The 17550-nt window shown below is 44.6% G+C and overlaps 1 protein-coding gene across 2 annotated transcripts in view; it reads left to right on the top strand.

The window, feature by feature from the left end:
• Positions 1 to 16946, top strand: part of pcdh7b (protocadherin 7b) — a 102020-nt gene extending 85074 nt beyond the window's left edge. Inside the window, exons 3-4 of one of the 2 annotated variants that reach the window (XM_054601768.1) lie at positions 15898 to 16378; positions 16928 to 16946. In XM_054601768.1, the coding sequence (XP_054457743.1) occupies positions 15898 to 16378; positions 16928 to 16946 (500 nt within the window). Of the gene's footprint in view, positions 1 to 15897; positions 16383 to 16927 lie in introns of those variants that run through there. The other variant, XM_054601769.1, reaches the window with a different exon arrangement.
• Positions 16947 to 17550: the final 604 nt, after the last annotated feature.

Here is a 17550-nt window from a genome sequence, read left to right as displayed (position 1 = left end):
GAGGGGGGAGCAGACCGACAAAAAAAGTGCCCGTCCTAAATTCAAAGCCTGGTACAGCCCAAGGGTGATTCCAACACTACCAGGCAGTGTGGTATGTAAATGTCATAGGACTCAACAGAGCAAAAGGCTGTCTGTCTCCGTTTGTTTGAGCGGATGTGACAGGTCATGGGGGGGGGTGCATGTCTCCGTTGCGTTGGTGTCAACATGAACACTTTGGGTTTGACATACGCGAGTAGGGTTGCACTTAAATGCAACTCTGGAAAAACTTGGGAAAGGTTATTTTTGAGGAATTCACACGTATGGAATCAAATGGGATTTAAAGTACTCGTGTGTGGTCGGAAGTATGTGGACACCCCGATGCTGCATGTAGATGTTACATTACATTACATTACAGTCATTTAGCAGACGCTTTTATCCAAAGCGACTTACAGGAAGTTGTTAAGTTTTGATGTTGGTGGATGGTCCAAAAAGGAAACAGTCTGCATGTAGAAAAGTAAATATGTAGTCCAACAGCAGCTTAGCTACAGTTGATCAAATGCAAATCCCTTTACCCACACTTTGCTATTTTGGCCGTCGCCATCTTGTTTTTTTGCAACCAGAAGTGCCCCAACAGAGTGGTTTACTGTTATGACCTGAATGATTAAAGTATTAAAGTTGTAAGACAAAAACATGGACAACTTCCAGACCGAACAATGCTGTTTCAGCGACCTGTCAATCACAAGTGGACCTGTAGCATCATCCATTTTACTGTGAATGATACCATACTTTACGAAATGAAAATCATGCTGTATTGAAGCAGCCTTGAAACTAGTGATGGAGACCATGAACTCATGTTTATAATGTTTACTGAGGCAATAAATCAAGTGAGAAGTAGGGTAAATCTCTCATAGACTTCTATACAAACTTTTTTTTGCCCCCTGCTGGCCATTAGAAATACAAGTGCATTTACAACTCTACTTTCATGTGGTCAAGCACTATCCGATTGCCCTCCTTGTGGAGCAAACCCCTGCTGTGCAGCTTGAGCAACTCTTATTGTGAAAGTACTTCTTGCTCTTTGATCAACTTTATCATTCATAGAAGCAAAGCTGTGACAAATCTTACAGCAGTTTCCTGTATATTCAGCATGGCCAGACAAGCCTGGACGCTCCAAAACACACACAAAACACAAAACAGGAACTCCTGCCCATGTCCGCTAACAATTCTGTCAGTAAAGCTGCCATTATTCAGGCTCAGCTGGAGTCTGAATAAGTGTGCAGCGTGTGTGACCTTAAAAGAGGGGAAGGTTTTGAAAGAAACACAGCATAAGGAGAAGAAAGTGAATAATTCTTTAAAGTGTAGCCTGGGGCATATTAGCTTGTGCGCTAGCTATGGAGGTTGGCGCGTGTCTGTTTTTTTTTGTTTAGTTTTTTTTTCTTTTCTTCTCCACACCCCGTTTGTCAGAGGGAGGCATCATCCTTTATCGGCACATTTCATGTTTCCCAGAGGACTTTGTGAAGCGGGTGATATTATTGAGGAGCGCTGAGCCTTATTAAATTCCCAAGCATATTACCAGTCTCTCTCTCTCTCTTGCACACGCTGCCATCTCTCAATCTCTCTCTACCACTCGCTGATTATGTTTCTATCTCTCTCTCTTTCTCTCTCTTAATTTGGTTGCACACTCGGCTGTAGCTCAACGAGCCCCCTCTCACTCATCTCTTGAGAGGAAACAAAGGAAGTAAATACGTGTTATTACTTTTTTTTTTTTTTTTTTTTATCAAATATCGCTCATCAGGTATTAACACAGCATGCCCTTGACTAGCAGCAGACCCTCGTATGACTCACTCACTGTCTATGCTACAGTGTAGTCTCAACTGCTCTGTCCTATTCTTGGTGAATTATTTTTCATCAAAAGGACAGAGATAATGCTAATCTTTCAACCAGGGAACTGTATATAAAATAAAATATTCTGTCAGCTTTGCTTGGATTAAGTTGGGAGTCATCAAAATGATTTTTTGTGTGTGTGTGTGTGTAGCTGTGTGCGTAGGAAGTGATAAATCCAGTATTTTTAGTTTGATGTCATATTACAACGACTACAACTTTTTTTCTTGAAAGCTTTCTCCGCGATAAGGGTTTTTAATGGGGCCCAAAACGAGCTGGAGGCATGTTTCTTGTCTCCACACGTGAGACAAGAACAAAAGGAGTATGTAGTGTGAGGGTGATAATGAGGGTGAAGTGACCATGTGTTAAGCGTACATCTTCATTGCCCTTGCACAGAGCCGAAAAAACTTCCCCAGCTCTCCATTTCCCCAGACTTTTTTTGTTGTTGCTCTGGCCAAGGGAAAGAGTGTGACTGTACAGCCGGGCGTATTTATCAAACGCAGCTTTTTGCCATTTTTTACGGTGCTGACACGGACGGTGATGCCTCTGTCTCCCTCGCCGCAATGGAACTGTATTTCCATATGACCTTGCATGCAGCAATTGGTGGAACGAGTTTTATTTTGCTGGAATGATGTGCTTTTATCTTGGATGTGACAGCAGAATATGAATAAGAAAAGGGAAGTTGAGTCACATCGGGTCGTGATATTCATGAGGATTAGACATGTGTTTACTAGCTTGGCTGCCAACCGTACTGTATATTATGTCAACGGACTGTACAGTACTGCATGTGTGGGCTGCTGGCTATTTAAATGTACGCATGTGTCGCTCATTTTAATAGTAGTAAACATATTGTTGTCTCGGCATAAATGACAACCTGTCACTTGAATACCAGGGCGTCTTTGAGATCCCTTTTCTTTGATAATTGTGGAAAATGATAATTCAACATCACTGGGACAATTGTTCTATGTGGTTTTGTGTAGGCACAGACGGGACAGCCAGTAAACAGCGATGTCGGTGTGCGTCCACGCGTGTGAATCCGTGCTGAAGGTCTGCATCTGGAGGATAGCACGCATACAGTAGCAAAAAGGCCCTTGAGGAATACCACTGTCTGTGAACCGTGGACCTTGCCTGCATCCCCCCCCCCCCCACACACACACACACACACACACGATCCACACTGAATTCATTCACGGAGAAAAAGGAAACAGGCTTCAAGAACTTCATCAGTGTTACGTGTGAGCGTCTGTCAGACGGGCTGTCGAGACTGCTTGATGCTATGAAAATTTGATGCCGAAAATATCCTGTCGGCGCTGCATTTTTAATGTGGACCACGCAGATGCAGGAATTATCATAGGAGTGCTCCCTCTAGCCCCGAGTACGGCATCATGAGCAGCACCCAAACTACTTTGCGCCTCCGGGCAGAACTCTGTTCGCGTCAGGATCTGCTTCGGGTATTTCAATCATGCGCCGAAAAAGTTCTATTTGTCTCTTAAAACATTGTTCTCTGAGGGCTGACAGCTCACAGGACACCGCTCAGAATACACAAACACTCCATCACGGGTCAGTCTACGGCTGTCTGGTGTAGATTTCTTTCTCCTTCTGTCGGAAAATGAGTCTGGCCTTTGGGGCCTTGATTGCCCTAATCTGCAGTCAATCCTGCGCTTTTCCCACAAGTGATTGATATTTGGAGACATTGGTGGGACAAAAACAGTTTGAGTTCTGACGCTCATGAAAGACCCATCAGGTCCGTCGTCGATCGATGTGAATAAATATTTCCCACAACCCAGAAGCATGAGAATCAAGAGTGTGGGGGGGTGAAAGGAGGCAGACAGAGGGAAGAGGAAAAAATCAATTGGTCGAGAGCTTTGCTAAAAAGACGGCGGTGGTGGTGGGGGTAGAGGGTGTAGGAGAGGGGAGGGGATGGGGGGAAATAGGCCTGTCAAGCTGGGTGAATAATGAAGCATGTTTCCAGAGCTTCAAAGGCAAAGGAGAAAAAAGGCACGGTGAAGTTGCGTTACGAACTCCGTGTCATCTAAAGTCAAATTAATTTGAGTATCACATGAGCCGGAAATAATGTACAGAATGATGCGGCGGACGTGGGGCTTTTGAACTCGTCAAGTATTAATTTACCATCCTCGAGAGTCTCTTTAAGGTGCAATCGGTAGACTAATAATTCCCCCAGATATCAGCAGGGGATCTCAAGTGCTGCTGATCAATGCCAGGTTAGCGCTGCATTATAACTTTTTGGCTGCTGAATTAGAATTTATGAAACAGGCAGTCTTATCCGGCTCTGTATATCAGCTATAAATGCTCCCAACTTCCCATCACATGATGTAATGCTAATGTTAGCCACCTAAGCTATGCTAAGCTAACAGCTAATGTTTGTTGTTGATGCGACATATCAAGCTTTTTCACGCAACATCACAGTTGCTTTAGGAAACATCCAGTGCTACTGTCATAGCCCATTTTTTTGCTAGCTGCTAATCACTTTCCATTAGACTTGTCTTGACATGTTTATCCGACTTTAGTAGCTAGCCTGAATGTTGTGATACCACCTCATCTTACTCAGTGTGTGCTTTCTGGAGACGTCAAGTAGATACAATAAAATCGTCCAGTCATGAAGCTTCGTTCCTAAAGATTTTGCTCAAAAACACGTTTTCAGTGTTGCAGTTTCCTACACCTTCCAGTAGAGGCTGCTTAAGAGTCCACCAAAACTGAGTAATCCCTATGTTCTGTCAAAACAAACATATTGTACAAAATGTTAAGTGTAGACAAGAAAAGGTGGGTGAAATGCGTAGTGACAGGTCCTCGCTTTCATAGAAACTCCATTTAGCTGAAAACGAACTTCAAATCTAATACAGTGATGGCATTTATGTCCTACATCCAACCATTTCCTGTCAAGATGTGCCCATATTCCCTAGTCGCTGCCCACCTGTCCAAACCTCACCCACCCACGATATGAATCTCTTTCTCCCCCGTCTATTTCCCTCACTCGCTCTCCTTATTTTGATTGGGGATCATTTGGTTTAAATTGACTCATTTTGTCAGTCAGAATCGGAAGCAGGGAGACTGAAGACGGGGAGAAACGGGGAAGGCTGCCTCTGCTTTGATCCCTCCCGACAGGCAGCGTGAAAAGTGCATTTCATAAAGGATGTTCGCCTGTGATGAGCCCGCCAGAGTGACAAATTGGGCCCCTGGTGCTTTAAATAATACACTGTGTATGGCTGCAGCCTAGGCGCCGTCGTTCTATATTGCTCAACTGGCCTGTTAAAAAGGGCGTGTGTTGAGCGTTGAAAGAGTGGGATGCTTAGTGACTCGAATCCAGGGCCTGTTTCTCTCCCAATCATCTACCTTTCTTGTTCATAGGCGTAATACATTGATTTTTTTTTTGAGTGTTCAAATCTGGATTTGGAGTGACAAGGATAGGAAGCGACTTCGGAGTGATGACTGAAAAGAGCCTTCGTGTCTCCCTGTGGCGTTTGTTTGCTGGAACTAGAATCGTGCACTGATCAATGTTTAATATGTGGTGTGCCACTGCCGCTGACACCCCCTCAGCTGGTGAGGCAAGAGGAATAGAGGAGTGGACATGTTCAGATGGGCTTTTCTTGCTTCTTTGCGGCGAGTAATGTGACCCAACATGCAAAACCGTCTTAGGAATAGGGAGAAGATGTGGGAAGTGCACACGTAGCTAGTATGTTGTTGACACACAAGGGTGACATTGAAAAATCTGTACATGCATTTCAAGATGCTGTAATTGTAGAAAAGTAACATTTCCTCCTCCCACTTACGGATGCATCCGATAATTAAGGAATCGTGGGAGGAAATCTGGAAGTGGCGTGAACCACAGTGGACTCTCAAGTCAAAGATAGAGTGAATAAGGGAGGTGACAGCGCAGTGCCTCTCTGCAGCAGCAAAACCAATATACTGCACCGAGAGGGAACAAACTGTGGCCTATCTGTGAGATAGTCTATAATCCAGGACACCTTGGCGTTATCGGGCTGTATCGCTTTGAGCGTCTGCCTGAGCAAGAGAGGCTGGATAGTGTTTAAGGCACTCGAAGAAATCAAAGATCACGGTTCTCAACCGAGCTCCCAGGCCAGTTTGTTGCGGGACCCGAGCCAGATATTCAATGACATCTTGGCATCATGTATATCTGTACATGTTTTTGAAGGTATGACTAGTGTGCAAATGGGGGACGAGTCCTTCATGCTGTCATAGAGGCCTAGGCTTCCATTTCTAACACTGTGGGAGGCCCCCTGGTCAGGCTCAAGGATACATTAAAGAGTTGCCGGAGAAGCTATTTGCTGACTGGCACATCCTTTCATCAGGGGCTGCACTGTGCAGAGCCATTTGATGCAGTTTGTTTTTAACCTTCCTAGCAGGTGGTCTGGAGGGAGAATTCTCTAAAACCTCTCTGATCGCTTGTTTGGTTACCCTGGTCATAGCACTGTAAAGCTGTGTCTCGGAGTTTTGTCACATCCCAATGTCCTAATGGAGCTTGGGAGGTAGAAGTCATCATGGGAGATGGGAAAGAGGACCAAGAATACAATCAAAAGGGTGAAGGACAGCTTTTTCTCTTTAGGTGTTTGTTCACTGCAACAAGAACACCATTTTGGTCCAGCTAAATTGATATTAAATAGTTATGTCCACTGAGTTTTTAACATCATTTTCTGCTCACAGCTCCCACTAAATCAAACATAAAGTGACAGGTCACCCCAAAATAATAAATACATATTTTTTACTCTTACTTGTCGTGCTAGTCATCAATCAGTTGTACGTCACCACGACTACGCTGACAGCTGGGGCGGCGTTACTAGGGTTAATTGTCGTATGAGTTTAGTTCACAGCGGTGGCTATGAGCTATAGGCACACACCCACTCACATGCACTTACATGCAAGCAAGTAAAAGGAATTTGCAATGTTAAAAGTAAGCATTTCTCGAACTAAATCAACAGGACTTTGATCAGATCAGTTTCTCTCGGAGCTTTAAGGCAGAACACAGAGTTGTTCATGTTTTGTGAACCTGCTCAAACCCAGAAAAACAAATCCCTCCGGATAACACAGGGGCCTGGGGTAATTTGCCTTTTACGGCTGTGGAGTGGAGCTCCCTGTGCCTGTTCATGAGCCTACACGCCGAAAAAACTGAGAGCCTGTCCCTAGAGGTCGGCATAATTACCCCCACCACATTTCCACCACTAACTCTCCATTAAGGTCGTGACTCACTGTGCCCAGCCTGCTCTGGCCTACAATGTGCTAGCAGCTGAGAGCTAACTGCTACACTCAGGACGGCAAGCGGGGAGGATAGTGGCTGTCGCTTGGCTGAATCACAAGCTAAGTAGCTAGCCCGACACTGCTAACGACTTGTCACAAGTGGAAGCATTGTTTTAGATATTAGGTGCTAAGAGAGTTCATTTCATATTGAGGGGATATAGTATTATTTTTTTATTTTTTACTGCAAATAAAGAAATAATAAGTAGTTTCGGTGCTTCTTTAATTGAAGTTACGCAATGCATGAATACACATGAAAAAACATTATTTGTGATATGTAGGTCATGCTAAATTTAAGACATAATGAAACTCTGATGCAAATTAGTTCGTATTATGAGTGTTTTTGCCAAGTGGTATTATTCTTCTTGTTAAATCTTAATATTTCATACAGTGCTTAGGGCACAACATGAAGTATGCTCTGTACAGTCAAGATTCATTTCAACAGCAAAAGCTCAAAATACCACCAAAGCCCCAGTTGCTATCATAGGTTCTGCACCAACCGTGGTCATTTTAGAAGCTCCGCCCCTCTCTCCCTATAGACCTACAGTATTCTTAAGCACGATTTAGATGTTTTCTCTTATTAGTACAATCTGGAAAAAAAAGCACAAAACACCGACTTTCTTTTATCTCTTTTTTTTTTATTTTAGGGTGGGGATTTAATCGAAATTGTATTTTGACAAATAACCATTTAATGGTGTAAAACAGGCTATTGTGTGAGTGGGCCTGCGAGTGTGCGATAAGAGTAACAGTGGAGAAGAAGCAATGACACTTATTTTTCTAAAGACTGAGAGAGAGAGAGAGAGAGAGAGAGAGAGAGAGAGAGAGAGTGTGTGTGTGGGGGGGGGCAGCTAGTGTGTGAGAGAGAAAGAATTTAGAGGAATAATAAACAATAAAAACAACACATTTCTTTAACTGATTCAACCCCTCGCTGACACACACACACACACACACACACACACACACAGTAGCTCAGTAAGCCCTACCATTTTCTACACACCCACCAACCTTTCATCCCTATGCTGTGTTTGTCTAATCAAATAACTGTCTTCTTGTCTGTGCTTGGGAATGCTGAGCATCGACACACACACACACACACACACACACACACACACACACACACACACACACACACACACACACACACACACACACACACACACACACACACACACACACACACACACACACACACACACACACACACACAAGCTTTACACGATCTGCATGGTTAATGTAAGGTTTTGCTGCAACCGCAGTGTCTGTGTGGTGTAAAAAATGAGCCGAGAATGCCATGTTGTTTTATCGGTTGCTAGCAGTGTTGCATGTGTGCACCATAGCAGAGCGGCTAATGCTAATCCTTATGGGTCTTCCAGAGTATTCTGCTTAAGCTCAGACTGCCAAGCTAAAGAAAAAAACTGCACATGGTTCTTTAGTCTACTGCTATTTTTTTTTGGAGCATACATGAATTACATATACACATGTATGGATGCAGCCTCTAAAGGTGATCATGCATCAAGGATAAGCCTGATGAAATAATGCCTTTTTTTTTTTTTTTTTTTAAGATGTGTGTGTGTGTGTGTGTATTTGAGAGCATATTTTTGAAAGGTATTTTTGAGTCGAGTAGTTTTGTGTGCATGTGGCAGGAAGCCAGCACCATCACTCTTATTAGCAGAGTGGATGAGTCTCTCTGCTTCCCTCCCTCCCCCCCATCATCCTGCTGTTCTTTCCACTTATAGATGAGGGCAGGGGTCAGAAGTGATGTGAGGACGCAACCTGTGGTGTCTGCATATACGTGTGCGTGTGTGCGTGTGTGTACCTGAGATAGAGAAAATATGTTTCCGGTGAGCGAGACAGCCACCTGCTGTACGAGAAGCTGCGCCCTGCACTCGCCTGTGAGCGCCCATACGCATGCAAGATGAATGAGGGAGCGCGACATGCTGGGACATTTTTATTTATGGTCCCCTCCTCGGCTTGAGTGCTGACTTCTCAAATGGGCAGAGAGAGGTTGAGACCCGGAGAGACGGCGTGCGTGCGGAGGGGAGGGAGGGCGCAAGCCGCATTTGGTAATTGGCTGAGAGATCGTCGCCAGAATGAAATTATGCTAGTTAATCTCTCCTCAATTAATTACCTCGGGAGCAGGCCGCAGTACATTCATTATTCCAGGAAGAGTATTGACCCTGTTGGAAGAGGGAAAGCGGCCGTATCATACCCATAATGCCTCGAGTAATCGTACTGCTAGTTGGGAATTAGGCAGCAGGAGCTAAAAGAGGGAGAATGAAAAGGAGGTGATGTCATCATCTACCTACATATAGCTGAAAAAAAAGTAGCTGAAAGTACCTCATGGCCTCGTGTGGGATTTATTTATGCTGAGTCGTTGTTCCACATAGAGGTTGGGGGCATCTAGGAAAGTGAGGGAAAAGGAGGTGACAGCTCATTACTAAACTCGATCAGGGCTCTGTATCTTTTCTCCCTCACTCACTCACTCACTCACTCTCCCTCTACTTTTGCAGCCCGGCCTGCCCATCTGAAAGGCATGGCGGGGGGGGTTCCAGTTATTTGCCCTTGCGAGGTAGTAAATACGACAATAAACTCACTAGGCAGACAATAGAAAGAGCTGCTGCCATGTTCAACAGCATGAAATTCCTGGTATAGCAGAAATAAATATGTGTTCTCAGAACATAAGGGATGTTTTGTTGACGGCCTGTTGGCCCACAGGTGCTGAAGCCCACTAGAATTAGTCCCGGTTTGCCAGATGGCCTTCCCAAAATACCCTAGACACAGACAATATGAAAATATGTCTTATATATAGAAGAACAGTGATTAAAAAAAGAGACAGAGAATGTGTCATTTTCTTCAAATTGGCTTATCTAAGCTGCGCTAATAGGGATTACATGTTTGGATTTAACTTCCTGTGCCACTGAAGAAATCTGACGTTAATGCAATCAATTAATGTCGTCGCTAGCCGCGCACGCCATGACTTGCGTTTTTTTTTCAAAAAGGTCATTGCTCCCCAGGACTCTCCTCTTGTTCTCATCTTCCCCTGCACCACTGCGTATATATCTTTCTCTCTTCCATCCCTCCCTTAATTGTCTGGCAAACATCTCAGCAAGAGAAAGACAAATATCGCTTTTTTTCTTTTCCCGTGGATATTGTTCTGTCTGAACCCGCCGTCACGGTGTTAATAATTTAGCGACCATTCTTTTTCTCCACTCTCCTACATTTCCTCCGTCACCTTATTTTCTCCTCTTAGGTCTCCTCTCTTCTTCTTATTCCTCCATTTCCTTCCTTTTTCTGTGTGTGTGTGTGTGTGTGTGTGTGTATTCAGAGTCTGTCTGCCTGTCTGTCTTTGATGCTGAGGACCTCTCAGCTCTGAGGCGATGCCACAGGGGCCCTGCAAAGCCAGACAGCCAAACACAGTGAGACTCGCTCTTACAGCATAATTAGTCGGCGAGTTTCACCTAATTAAATGGGACCCTATTAGAGGCGAGAATGAGTAGAAAGTGAGAAACACTAACCGCAAAGAGCTGTTTTTAACCATTGTTTTCCGTTTGAGTTTCATTCCCATCCCGGTCTCGTTTTTCTTATTTATTTATTTTTTTGCTCTCTCTTTTGTCTCTTTGTATCACTTTTCATTTGTCTCCTTTTATTTCTCCTCTCCCATTTTGTCACAAAAGCCCCGAGTATTCCCAACAGCTATTTTTTTCTGGATAAATATTTCAGTCTCCCTCCCTCATCCCGCACAGAGTAATCCGTATGACACCCAGCAATGTACACTGTCATCTCCACGCTGATTGTTCCACCGTGTGAAATAGATCTGTCCGAACAGGCAGGCCCTTTGATGAGGGTTGCGAGGCAATCACAAGCCCATTTCCAAGCCGTACTCCCTGTACTTTTGTTTTTTGGCCCTGACCCTGAAAACTTTTCTCCTTTCATTGTCTCGATGGAGAAGATGTTCAATGTTGGCTTCGAATTGGACGCATGTGACATTTGGAGGTTAAAGTGTTTCAGTTTTCTTAAATCGGGGGGAATGTGATGGAGGTCTTATTAGATTGAGTTAATGGAGAGGACGGCGGCGCCGGGCATCGACCTGCACACAAGACTTTATTGTTGGGGAGATAATATGAAGCGTTAAACGGGGCTAAATCGAGCTCTTTGAGTTGATAAGTTAATGCGAGCATGTGTGAGAGCACGTTACCGGGATTTATTTACAGCACAGTTCGTCCGCTGTTATGAAAGTTCCCCTTCATCATCACTCGTCCTCCTCTTCCGTCCTTTTTCCTCCCCTTCTCCTCCTGTCTTTGCTAATGTCCTCAATTGTCTCTCCTCTCCTCCTGTCTCCCCTGCTCTCCTCTCCACTGCTCTCTTTGGCAGTGTGGTTGGCCTGTGACGGCCCAGAGGCAGCCATGCTGTCTTCTCTACTCAATCTGCCGCTTCCCTTCTCCCAGGCCTTGACCCTGCTATACTCAGCACACACACACAGTCTCCCTCCTTGTCTCACTCTCCTTTATTCTCTTCCCATCTCTCCCTCTTTACATCATCCCCCGTCTTCGCCCTGTCCCGCGTGCCCTCACCCTCCCTTTTTCTGCTCTGACCCTTATCTGCTGTCCGGCCGACTGTATTTGTCTGTCAAAGGCACGGCGTAGACACAAAAATGCACGCAGGCACATCACCTCTGCTTTGTCTCCTTTTCCTACTCGGTCCTTTTTTCCTTTCATCCCTCCCTCCACTCCTTCCTCCCAATGCCTCAGCTGTTTGGGTTCAATCCGCTGGCCTGAAAAAAAAAAAAAGAAGAGGTAAAAGGCCGTGGAAGCTTCAGTCTGCGTAGCAGCGGTTAATAGCCGAATATATAGAGAGAGAGGAAGGAGATGGAGAAGCGATGGTGCGGGGGACGACACACAGCTCAAGAGCGAAAGTGCCGGTGACGTAGATGAATGCGGACTGGCAAGTGGACTTGCTGACATGCAGCGAAAGCACAGTGTACAGTGCCATGACACAAACAAACACACTGAAGTGCAATTGCCCAGAAATGCCCACGCAACAGTCATTAATGTGCATACGGCCAGAGGCGATGACAGTCTAACCCTTCCATTTCTTTTTTTTTTTCCTTTCTTACCACTGCAACATCTCAGCGAGTGCTAAAGTCGCCGCGTCAAATTGCTACTGTACCCGGGCGGCGGAGGTTCTTTGAAATATCCTCAGAGTGTAAGCTAGTCAGCTGATAGGGCGGCTGACTAAAGCCGAAGCTCGAAAACAAGTGCAGCCACTGGCCCACTTTCGGCCTGCTCGCTTGCACAAAGTCTTTGCTATTGACACAGTGTGAGGAACAAATATCTCGGAGCGGAGCGCATTAACTTTTTGTCCATATGGAATTACATCTTAGAGAAAGCTATGCTGCTCTCTCTGCTCCACCCGTTGCCCCTCGTCACTCGTCTGTCAATCATTTCCTCATCCACTTCTCCCTTCTCTCTTCCGGAAGCCTCTTTTGAGTAGATGTTAAAAAAAAAAAAAAAAAAAAAAGAACGGCTAATGGCTTGCGTCGAACATTGGGCCATTATGAGCGTTGGCTAAAAAGCTCTTCTCATCCAGCAAAAAGGAGAAAGCGGGGGCCCAGACTGTGCCTCTTGTTTTCTGGCTCCGGATCCTCCAAACAACACATCCCCAGAGGGCCCCGGGGGACGTAACCTGGTATGGAGGGCCCTCCTTGTTTCGGCTCTCAGTGTTCCAGGGAGGCTTTTTTTTTTTTTTTAACACAGCCGGTTGACCCACTTGTATTGTGGTATGTTATAGTTGATAGTGCGAGCTTGCGGGATGTTTGTGAATATGTAACAAAAGCCTGCTACAGTGCTGTGTGTGTGCTCTTAGGGCCTTTTCTTTGAAGATATTTTCTACATCCTCATTTCTGAATCGGGTCTTGAAAGGGTCTGTGAATATGTTTGGAAGCCACGTTGCGTGTGTTCTCCACAGAAATACTTGAAACAAATATAATAGATTTGTTTTTTTTATCAGCCTTAATGTTATGCATTTGCTTTTATTCTGCAGATTTACATTCTTAGATTGAAAGACAAGTTTGAATCAAATAAGCAAGCAATAGTTTACAAGGTAATGTGAAGGGTGATGTTTTCTTTCTATTTCTTGCTAAAATAAATAATAATCTGACATTTGAAGTCATTTAGCATTACCCGCAGCTATTCCTAACAGTCCAGGCCAAAGCCGATTCAAGCGTGTGCTTATTTGTCCAGAGCTAAAGGACAGATGGATTTAAATGGTTTTAAAGTACTCATATTGATGGCCTAACCTCAGGGGGGAGGTGACTCTTGTGAAGACGGAAAGAGAGAAAAAACACAGCATTTTTTTTTGCTTTGATATAGCAGCCCAGTTCATTAGCTCAGCGGGAAACGTCTTCATTTCGAGCAAGCCTGCCGAGTCAATGGACCATGGCTAGGAAATAATCAGCCTCCTTTCAGTGCACACAACACACAGAGAGCGCCGGCTAACTACCTCGGCAGCTCGCCGTGCACGGATGGCGGCGACATGAATCCGAAGGTTTTTGCCGCTTTACCCATGAGAGCTGGAGGAAAGCGGGAGGTCCTCCCTGCTGATTTTTTTTTTTTTTTTTTTTTTTTTTTTTCCCACCGGTTTGTCTGAATGTAATCAGGGTGAGGAGGCAATTGGATAAGCATTCAGGAGCAGGGCGCCTGGGAGGCCTCATGAGAGCCGCCGTGCATTGTGGGTAGCCTGATGGCTCAATCGTAGGTGGAAATGAGCAAGACGATCAGTACCTGGTGTCCACTTGTGTCTTTGATGGCTGTGTTTGTCAAGCTGAGCAGGGAAATGGAAGGAGAGGGAGGCAAAGACGTGTATTCTTCCCATTCCATGATCCATAGCCGCTTTTTATCATTTCCACCATATCAGCTGGCATGTTAAATATTTGTAATTGCCAGTGCATCCCTCTGCTTTGTGTTTGTTTCTTGCCTTCTCATTCAATTTAGTTTCTTTTACATTTCATTGCATTTCGAACGGTTATTTGATATTTATATCAAGTGACAGTTGCTCCCTGAGGCTTTGGCTATATATTGACTGGCACTCATTAGCTGATGTTTTACAAAAAATGTAATTTGCAACATGAAAATGGATTCTAATAAGTATTGAGTTGAAATAGACTTCTTTGGCAGCACAAGAATGGCACTCTCGAAGCAGTGCTTTGCTTAAAAAGGCATTCATAGCGAAAGTGGATAGGTTCTTGATTCGGCACTCCAATCAGTACATTATGTACATTATGTCAGTATATAGAACGTTATTGTTATACCTCCTCTCCTTTCTTTGCTGTCCTCGTCTGGGTCGCATCGTTTCCTCGGCCATCTTTCTGCTCTGCATAACACCATGTCTTTTTAGTGAAAAGTTTCAATGCTGCTCAAGGTTTCCCATACAGTATATATATATATTTATATATAAACTATTGCAAGTGCGAAATATAAAGAGTGATTTCTGTTCTATTTGTTCTTTTACAGGGGAAAAAGAGCATTAAAAGTAAGCCATGGTCCAGACTCTTTTGAATTTTTATTTTTCATTTTTTTTTAATGTGGGCAAAGGCATGCTTGGCTTGGTTTGCACTCACCCTCGCTTTTGCTTGATTTTTTGGTTTTTCCATACTTTGCATCAGGTCATGAATAAATTACATCTAACATGGCATCTATATAACATTGGCACTCTTATTAACTCTTTGTAAATGTCATCGGTCAGGGCTGTGAGGTAGACTCCTTCATTTTTTTTTTACAGTTTTGGTCTTATATTATGCTACTCAGCTTTGGTTTGCTGTATTTGGGATAAGTATTTCCACTATATTGCACTGAAACAACCTCTTGCTCTGTCTGACAGCAGTCAAGGACAGTAGGGTATCCGTCAGACCTGTTGTCCTGGTGTAGCATTGTAAGCACATAATTTGCTTTCCCCAATAATACAAGAGCCATAGTTAATCTGAGGCCAGCTTCCGGCTAGGTAATTGGTTAAGAACCCTATTAGTGGATTTAAGAGGATATCGGGGCGCTTTAGCCACACAAAGCTATTAAGCTACTTAGATCCGAATGTGATTGCCGTCTGTCAATCACCAGATAAGGAAATAGGGTGTTGTTGTTGCTCACAACTCACAGACATACTCCCCCACACACACACATTACAGACACACACAGAGCAGACCCAGTTGTGCATCTTACATTTTTAGATCAGGGCAAACTGCAAAAACACAATCTGACCTCCTCCCCCCCACACCCTCCTCCTCCTCCTCCTCTTCTCAGCACAAACACGTTTTGAAGCATGACATTATTTCAACTCTGATTCACGCCACTGTTTTTTAGTTTGAGGCTGTTGTCGTAGCCAGTGGAGTCTTCTTTTCCGTTGGTGTTTTCCGTTTCTGTCATGTGGTATGGGTTTCTGCATGAAAGCAAATGCAATTCTATCCGTCAGAGCTAAATTCTCTCCACGAGCGATAAAAGTCAGAAGTTGCATTGGCTGTGACAATCGTGAACAGTTTTGTTTTTTTATTGTTTTATACCTTCTCCATTAACATTTAGATGCTGTGATGACCTCATTAGGGAGAAAATACTATTTCACGCATCTAATGAGGGAATTCATTATAGCCAAACCATGTGACACATACCACACCAAACACTAAGTGCTAGGAAATCTATTAAGTCATGTTAGTCTATCATTAAATATCCCACTCTAATGGAACAAACAGTATCTTTAATTTGTTTTTTCTCCTTCTGCTTCCTCTAGACTCTCGGCCCTTGCCTGACGTAGCCATGACTGGCAAGTGCACCCGGGAATGCGACGAGTACGGCCACTCGGACTCCTGCTGGATGCCTGTGCGCACGTCGCCTGAGCGACGGCCATCCAAGTCCACCACCACCCCTCAACAACCAAAGCTTTCCACTTTCATGAGCGGCAACGGCAGCAGCGGCAGCAGCAGCAGCAGCAGCAGCGCCGAGCCCGGCAGCCAAGAGACCCTCGCCATGGCCGCCATGGCCAACGGAGACCCTACGGCCGCTCACATGATGGGCGACCGCAATCGCAACCTGCTCAACAAGAAGATGGCTTCCTCCTCCTCCTCCTACGAGGCTTTCGGCTCGCCTTCCTACGGCTCGCCGGGAGGCGTTGAGGAGACTCTGCACCACCCCACTGAGGAGATCCCTCTGGCACCTACCGGGGAGTACAAGCCTACGTCCTGCGGTACTCTGACACGACGGGAGGTGTACCTGTGAGTGTTAGACACACCTGCTGTGCCACAACATGTGGCATTGACAACATTAGGCATAGTTGTTTCAGCGCTAGCAGCTTTTAGCCAACCCTTGTTCTGCAAGGTAAGACTAAACTTTCTCCAAAGACTTTTACGACAGCTCCTTAATGAAAAATCTAAGTGGACATATAAACACAATTTTTTTAAAGTGCTAATTCCGGCCATGACCCGGAAGAAAGGAAGAGGAGGAGGAACTGTTGAGGGGAATTGATGGGACTTGGGAGGAGGCTGTTCTACTGGCGAGTCGGGCTCTTTGGACACGATCTGCTGCTTGACAGTCAATCTGTACAATAATCAACACATTTTACATATACACTACATGCATGCATTACCCACCCACATCCGCCATGAAGGCCCCATTCCCCTGAAGATGACACTGTACAAAAGAGACAATTTCTTTTCTTTTTTCTGTTTGTGTTCTTTTTCTAGAAACAAAGCTGTACATGTGGACTATTTTGACTTCGAAGTGTGTCTGGTTATGCCTTTTTTTTATTTTTTTTTTAGTTTCAGAATACTGCTCTGGCCGTGATGTTCAGTGGCTGCAACAATATATCGGACAAAATGGTCTATTATACGGGGCTGACTATGGACTATCCCGTCCCCTTGACTGTTTGTGATTAAAGTTGCTCAATAGCAGACCAAAACAAATCTCATAAGGACGGGAAGCTTTAAATACTCAGCCCAGATATGAAAACCCCACTTGTGTCAGTCCTCTCTTGAGATGGAGATTCTTGGACAGACATGAGAGCCAATGAAATTTGCTGCACCACCTTGTTTCAGACTACACCACCACTGGTATGATGGACTTTATGATGACTGATTCTGAACTACCGGTGGGCACAGCTGAAAGGTCGCTCTTTGTACATAAACATTGGAACACAGCAACAGCGCTAACTGCTCTCATTCCCTTTTGTCTTGCTACCTTTCCTCAGTCTCTCGTTCTTTGTCGTCGATTGGCGAGGTTGAGAGCAAACCCCTTTTACTAGATGCAAAATTGCCGCATCGGCTGGAAAAGCATGCGTGCACATGGTCGTGGATATTCGGATCACCTCAGTGGGATGCTACTGTTTATGTCAAGTTGTTTTTTTTGCAATCGTGTATGCAGACACGCAGACACACACACAAACACACAC

The sequence above is a fragment of the Anoplopoma fimbria genome, chromosome 7 (assembly GCF_027596085.1).
Source record: "Anoplopoma fimbria isolate UVic2021 breed Golden Eagle Sablefish chromosome 7, Afim_UVic_2022, whole genome shotgun sequence".
Lineage (NCBI taxonomy): Eukaryota > Metazoa > Chordata > Actinopteri > Perciformes > Anoplopomatidae > Anoplopoma > Anoplopoma fimbria.
Note: the sequence above shows the minus strand (reverse complement) of the source record. Positions and strands in the feature narration are given on the sequence as shown.